Source organism: Suricata suricatta, chromosome 2 (genome assembly GCF_006229205.1).
Source record: "Suricata suricatta isolate VVHF042 chromosome 2, meerkat_22Aug2017_6uvM2_HiC, whole genome shotgun sequence".
In the NCBI taxonomy this organism is placed as follows: Eukaryota; Metazoa; Chordata; class Mammalia; order Carnivora; family Herpestidae; genus Suricata; species Suricata suricatta.
In genome coordinates this window covers 95,889,637-95,897,059 of record NC_043701.1, presented here as the reverse complement: position 1 = coordinate 95,897,059, position 7,423 = coordinate 95,889,637, and the positions used below count along the sequence as shown (strand labels likewise).

Below are 7,423 nucleotides of genomic sequence, written 5' to 3'. Positions count from 1 at the left end.
CAATTTCCTGTAACTCCCCCTTCCCAAACTCATAAAAGGCCCTGCCCCGCCATGTTCGGGGCTCTCAGCACGGATCCACTGGGTCGGTAAAGGCTGTGAGCCCGAGCTTAGGCCCGGCCAGCCTAAGCCCATAATAAAACCGCCCTTTGCTTTTGCATGCGTGATTCGGTCTCCCTGGTAGTCTCTGGTTTTGGGGGGCGATATTAAAATCTGGGCATAACACCTGGAGCCTGTCTTCCCATCTGTGCCTCCCTCTCTCTCTCTCTCTCTGACCCTCCCCTGCTCACGCTGTCTCTCTCTCAAAAATAAACAAAACATTTTTAAAAAATAAATAAAAGATATTTGAGCAGAAAGACTCGAAAGACTGAGTGAATTCTGGGGGAGGTAAAGCAACAGCAGGTGGAACAGTGTACCTGAGACAAGTGAGAAGAGTTTAAGGAGGTCACAGGGACATCAGATCACAGATTCCAGACTACAGATTTCATCCTTTAACAAGCCTAGGAACCACTTATGATCCTGCCTCAGTAGCTCTGAAGAAGATCCTGAGATTCTACCGTTCTCCCAAGTTTCCAGGTAATACTGAGGGCTGTGATCCACAGAGAACATGGGAAAGCCCAACGACTAAAGGCACCGGGGCCCTTATTCAGAGTAAAAGGGGAGCCAGGGCAGAGAGGCGACATGTCCTGACTCAGGCGTCAACAGAATCTCGTTAGCTGCTACGCTGGGAATATGTGCTAGATGGGAGCCACATAGAAGCAGAGGGATCAACTGAGAAACAAAGGCAGTGGCACAGGCTATAGGCCAGGGTGAACCAGCCCCGAGGGTAGCAGTGGAGGGGAGAATGGAGGCCGATTCTGAAGGTAGGACTTGCATGATTGCCTGTTTTTAGTTTTAATTTTATTTTAATCCAAGGTAGTTAACATATAGTGTAGTAGTGGTTTCAGGAGAATCCAGTGATTCATCACTTACATACAACACCCAGCGCTCCTCCCAACAAGTGCGCTCCTTAATGCCCGTCACCCATTTGGCCCATCCCCCACCAGCAACCCTGTTTGTTCTCTATAGTTAAAACAGTTTTATGGTTTGCCTCCCTCTCTGTATCTTACTTTTTCCTGTCTTCCTCTGTGTTCCTCTGTTTTCTTAATTCCATATGAGTGAAACCATATGATATTTACCTTTCTCTGATTTATTTCACTTAGCATAATACATTCTAGTTTCATCCACATTGTTGCAAATGGCAAGATTCCCTTCTTTTTGATCACCAAGTAATATTCCATTAAATATTCCACTGAATATGTATATATATCTATACACACACCTCATCTTCTTTACCCATTTGTCAGTTGATGGATATTTGGGCTCTTTCCATACTTTGGCTACTGTCGATAGCACTGCTATAAATATTGGGGTGCATGTGCCCCTTCAAAACAGCACACCTGTATCCCTTGGATAAATACCTAGTAGTGCAATTGCTGGGTCATAGGGTAGTTCTATTGTTAATTTTTTGAGGGCCCTCCATACTGTTTTTCAGAGTGGCTGCACCAGTTTGCATTCCCACCAGCAAGAATTTGCATGATTTCCCCCCAGAATGGATACAAAGGAGTCAGGGCTGTCTCAGAAGTTTTCTGGCTTAAGCAACCGGAAGGAGGAAGTTCATGTCCACTACTGTGGAGATAATCATAAGCAATGCAGTGCAGGCTGCGGAAGGGCAGTTCAACTTTGGACAGGTTTGGGATGTTTATTACAGAACAAATGTGAATTTCAGAAAAACAAATGATCTCCAAGTTTGAAATTCAGGAAAAAGATCTTGGCTAGAGAGAGAAGTTTGGGAATACCCTGCAGATCTTCATAAACCACTGCTAATCAGCCAATTTTGCAAGCAACACTGGATACTAAGCAAAGACAATCCTAATAAAACACTTGCTTTAGGGTCTTGTTCATACTGAATTTAAGTCTTGTCCATAACTAAACCCTAGTGACTTCCGAAGTGTGATCTTACTTTTTCTTTTTCTTCCCAATACTAAGATCTTCAAGGATAATTACATGAATCTCCTCACCACTTAAACTCTGGTTCTGGATGGCTCATACCTACAAAAAAAGTACTTGCTGACAGCTTACTCTCTTCATTTAATCTTTCTCAGAGCAGAATGCAGACCCTAGTATGAAGATAAATCCATACCAAGATCAGAGGAACTTGTAAGAGTTGTGTATCTTCCGTCTGTTGCCAGACAGATGGTAATCTAAGAATTCCAACAAAGAGGGCATCTTTGCCTTTCCAAGCCCCAACTGATGGCAGTGTACTTTCAAATGACCAAGAGCCATTCCCACTTCCTGTGAAATGCTTTCCTCAGGTTCAGTTCAGTCAAAATTTCTTTTAAAAAAAATTTTTAATGCTTTTTTATTTATTTTTGAGAGACAGAAAGAGACAGCGCAAGCAGCGGAGGGTCAGAGAGAGAGAGAGAGAGAGAGAGAGAGAGAGAGAGAGAGAGAGAGAGAGAGAGAGAGAGACACAGAATCCGAAGCAGGCTCCAGGCTCTGAGCTAGCTGTCAGCACAGAGCCCAATGCAGGGCTCAACCCCATGAACTGTGAGATCATGACCTGAGCCGAAGCCAGACGCTTAACCGAATGAGCCACCCAGGTGCCCCAGTTCAGTAAAAATTTCTTGAGCTCCTGCTACAGACCACAAAGTGTCTCAGGTGAAGATGGAAAACTCTCTGCGTCTCCCTGAATCCTCTAAAATCAAGTAAACTCAACAGGAGGAGAGGGAAACCAAGGTACAGTAGTGAAGCTGGGAGTTAGAGACTTTGGCTAGTCCAAGAAAGCAACAAATGTGTCCTCTCAAGACAAAAGGAAAAGAAGATTCAGGAAATAGAACAGGTATGAAAGAGACCGGCAAAAGCATTAGTAATGAATATTCTGGCAATTATTCCTACCTTACAATGGCCTTGGCAGAACTGCATTGATTACATCTAACCTGGGGGGCTCTCAAAGTTTGGGACACATAAGAATCACCTGGGGATTTTAACCATTATCACCACGGGCTCCCACCCCATTCTGATTTAATTGGTGTTAAAGTTGACCAGGGCAAAGGCAGGTTAGGCAGTTCCCCCAGGTGATTCTAATGTTGAGCAAAGTTTGAGAATCACTGCTCTGATTCTACAGAACCTGGTCATTCGGTAGGTCTTTCCTCAAAGCCGGTCCATGAACAAACAGAATCAGTATGAGATCAGATACTGTAGAAGATCTGCCCCACTCCGGACCTACTGGAGCAGCTTGTCTTTAATAAAATCCCCAGGATCCCACATTAAATCCCATTTTTAAAAAACCCACATTAAAAAAAATCCCACCATAGTACTTTTATTGCAAGTATCAATAACCTGGGTTTAGAGAGCATTTCTCTGATTTAAGGGGGGAGAATGAGGAATTTTAAAGGAACCATTTCAAAAACTTCGTTTCTATTACCTTTCCACATTATCTGTCCCGACTGTCACAGAAACTAACAGAAATCTAAAAAACTTAACAATACTCACTTCCAAAGTCTGTTTGTGTCTATTCAACGTAGAATTTAAAAGCTATAGCTAACTACAAGAGCCTATTCAAGCTGCTTTTTACTTACCATATTTAGAAACAAAGAGAAAAAGGATAATCCTACAAATTACCATTTGTTGAATATTAGCATCAGTATCCTCACATTCAAAAACAGCCTATTAACCACACTCCACCCACCTAAAGAGATCACTGGCTTCTACATTCTTTTTTAAATAACCAGAGTTTTTCTGAATAATTCCAAGTGTCATAAAGATTCAAATATTAAAGACAGACTAGTACCTCCTCTAGGAAAGCAGTTACATGTCCGAAAGATGAGGCAGTTAACTCTCCAAATAAAACCGTTTGAGAAAAGTCCTTTACTCCAATGTTTTCAGTAAGCTTCTTGGCAATATAAACAAGTTTACGTTTTCCATCTCCTGAAATCTGAAACAAGATAGTCTAAGCTCACAGCGTAGTTTCAATGTTAACACACAGGATCTGCTCTATCAAACTTGTAGCTGGATTGTTAGAAAAAGGAATAAAACCTGGCATCTTGCCTACCTTTTTAAATAAGGTAGTTCCCCTGCCCTTTGCCCCACCTTCTGCAAAATGTATTAGTTTTCTTTGTCCTTTTAAAATGCTAACTTCACAGCATTATTGGTATGTAAATATTACCTTTAAAAGGGCTTGTCAATTACCCAAGATCATTATATACCTTAACCTCTCATTAAAAGTAAACATAAGGAGAATTTAGAATTTTTCTATCTTGGAAAAGGTCATTGGTCATTCCTTTTTAAAATCTTTTTTTTGTTCGTTCGTTTGGAAATAAGCAAAAGTGAGATGAAATTCAGGCATAAGAAGTTAATTTGTAAATCAAGATAAAATGTTTAATGAAAATATTTTAACATTTCCACAACTACTAAATTAGTTCTTCAGATATAACGATCATTTAACTTAAGTAATCCTAGAGTCAAGTATCCTATCTCCTTGTTTGGCAAATTTTTTAATTAGTTATAATTGGGAAAATAGCAAAACAAAGTATTTCAGAACTCAAAATCCTAAGGCAAAATGTTAGTCTTTCTCTGGGATCCTATTCCCAACTATTAAAGTGACCTTTAACGGCGATAAACACTTCACACATGCAACACATTACACTGAGGCACTGTACAACACTAAAAACTTGATTTTGGCTCAGGTCATGATCCCAGGGTGGCAGGATCGAGCCTTGGGTCTGCTCCATACTGAGTGTGGAACCTGCCTCAGCCTCTCTCCTGTTCCCTCTACCCCTACCTTACTCATGCTGTCTCTGAAATAAAAATACTGAATACAAATGCTGTATTTATAAGTGATACATTAACCTCCAAGTAGACAGTCTAAAAAAAAAAGGGAAGGGAAAAAGAAAAGATGGAAGGGCAGAAAGGACTGGTAAACACCATGTGTGCACAGATTGCCAGGGCACTCCATTTTTAAGGACCAAATATTTTTCTTAGGATGAAATGTGACAGGCAGGCAGACTGAGCATATGAAAAAGTATTCAGGCTCTGCTAAAACATTTTTTAAAGATAGCACCCCAGAACGACCAGAGCAAAAGTTATGCGGCACAGAGAGCCCACCTTGTACCCAATGCCAAGGCAGCTGAAGAAGGTGTAGCTTTTCCTGCTTTATCTGGGTTGAGCAAGCTGACCTTCTAGAAAATTAGCTACAGTTGCTTAACTGCAGAGTGGGCGCACGTGGGTGATTTTGCAAACTCCAAGGCAAGGGCTCCAAAGAAAGTTTTTCAAAGCCCTCGAGTGCGTGCCCCATGAGAACCCACGTAGATGCGACTGGCCTGTCCCCTCACCCCTTACCTCCCGGGAGACCGCGAGTGGCCCCGCGGCGGCGACGGTGAAGACAAGGCACGCGGGGCTGGGGTTCTCCAGGAACTCCCCCAGGACCTGCCGGTTGTCCTCATTCTCCAAATGCTGGCTCCATTTCTCCTCCGAGAGCCCTAGCATCAGCTTCAGGCGTCCGCCGAGAAAGCGCACCCGCGCGTCTCCGGCGAAACTCCGCGCTCTCCTGGCCGCCGCCTCCTCCTCCCCTTCTTCCTCTTCCTCCCCTTCCTCCTCCAGTTCCATCATGCCCACCACCTCTAGGTCAGCGCCCGGAGTTCGGCGAAGGGCCGGGTCTTCTGGAAACCCGCGCACCTCCTGGGCTGCCATCACGCACGTCCAAGAGGGTGAAGGGTCGGTCGGCTCCACGCGCTCGCGCCCCTGCCCGGCCTGGGGTGGGCGAGGACACCTCCCCACACGCGCTGCAGCAGGCGCCCACCTCCTCCCGTTATTGCAAGCAGCGTAGCCGCTAGCCCCCACCTGCTGCTACTTGGCTGCGGGCGTGGCACGGACCGCGCACCGCGAGTCCCACTAGCAGAGGCTCCGGCCCAAGCAGAGCTGCGCGTCCAGTTTCCCGGGAGACTGAGTCCCCGCCCCAGTCAGCTGTGGGCGGAGTCGGGGCGGGGCGGGGCCTTCGGGCTCAGCGCTCCCATTGGGGCGGCGTGGGAGGGCGTGTCCTCCGCGGATCTGAGCCGCTGGGTGGACAGCTGCCTCTGCCCGCCGACTCCTAACCCCTCTGGACGTTCCGTGGGGTTCCCAGCGACCGAGACTAAGAGCCTATCACTGATTAAGATAGTTTAAGCAGTGCTGTCTTGTGCCGAGCTCCGTGCTAAATTCTTCGCCTTATTTCATAGAATCCCTAGAAAGTCAGTTTGTCTTATGAGCAAGGGAGCTAAGTCACTAAGTTGCCTGCGCACCAAATAGAAAGTGAACCGGAATTCAGGCCCAGCGCTGAGGGCTTTTATTCACCTTGCTGAAAGTTGTTCGAGTATTACCAGAAAAGAGTTAACCCGGCAGGACAATTTCTCTGGTTGTGGAAATATAAGATCTAGGTATTCGAAGTCCTAATTCTGATCCTCATCTGCTACTTAATGGAATGTTAATAGGCCCAGTAAGAGAATGGATGGCGCTCCTTGTGCATAGCAAAGTAGTACTAGAATTATCAAGCAATCCAAGAGTAAAAGATCACGCGAGAAAAGTTCCAGATTAAAAACCGCCCCTACTAGCAATGCAATGCAATGCAATGGAAATTCAGTATGGCATATTGACATCTGTTGAGTGTATTAAGGAAACTCGGATTACTGAAGTAGCCAGAATTTTGAGGGTGGAGTCCTTGAACTAAAAACTTGTTTAATGGGTCCCCTTTAATTGTTCATTTCAAAATAAAAACTTCAGTCTCCATTCTTTCATAGGAGCTATGGAGGTGTGTTGCCCTCAATAATCCATTATAACTAATTATTGAGGGCGCTCTTGTAGCTCAGTCGGTTGACCTTGGGACTCCTGATTTCCAGTGAGTCATGATCCCAAGTTGTGGGATCAAGCCCCCAGTGGGCTCTGAGAGTGGATCCTACTTGAGATTCTCTCTCCTCTCACCCTCTGCTGCCTCCTCTCCTGCCCCCTTCGCAAACTCGCTCTTCATTCAAACAAAAAATCCCTCATTATTCATAAATAGGTGCTTCTAGCAAGATTTAGAAATTCAATAATTTCTCTTTTTGGAATTAAGTCTGATAACCGTCTGTAAATTTTTCTAGTGACATAATCAGATTCCTGAATTAGCGCACGCTCCTGGAAAGCCTTTATAATGGCTTCAAGCCATCAAGGGTGCCACGTATGGGTGACAGCAATCCTTGATCCTCCAATGGCTGGTATGCAAGTCTGGGAATCATTGCAAACACTTTACAATGGACTTCTTAGTCTCTCCTCTCACCCCTATATTCCAGCTTTGCATTCCCCACCGAAGAGAAACAAAAACGCCTTAAATAAGAGTTGAGTTAAAATGAAAGTGAAAACCACTTTCAGATTCAGA

The 7,423-nt window shown here is 44.6% G+C and overlaps 1 protein-coding gene across 1 annotated transcript in view; it reads right to left on the bottom strand.

Annotated features, from left to right (window-relative positions):
* The window catches only part of DNAH11 (dynein axonemal heavy chain 11), a 335,444-nt gene extending 329,596 nt beyond the window's left edge, over positions 1 to 5,848 (bottom strand). Inside the window, 2 exon segments of the mRNA XM_029929863.1 lie at positions 3,830 to 3,973; positions 5,377 to 5,848. Coding sequence (XP_029785723.1) covers positions 3,830 to 3,973; positions 5,377 to 5,727 — 495 coding nt within the window. The 5' untranslated portion in view covers positions 5,728 to 5,848.
* Between the last annotated feature and the right edge of the window lie 1,575 nt (positions 5,849 to 7,423).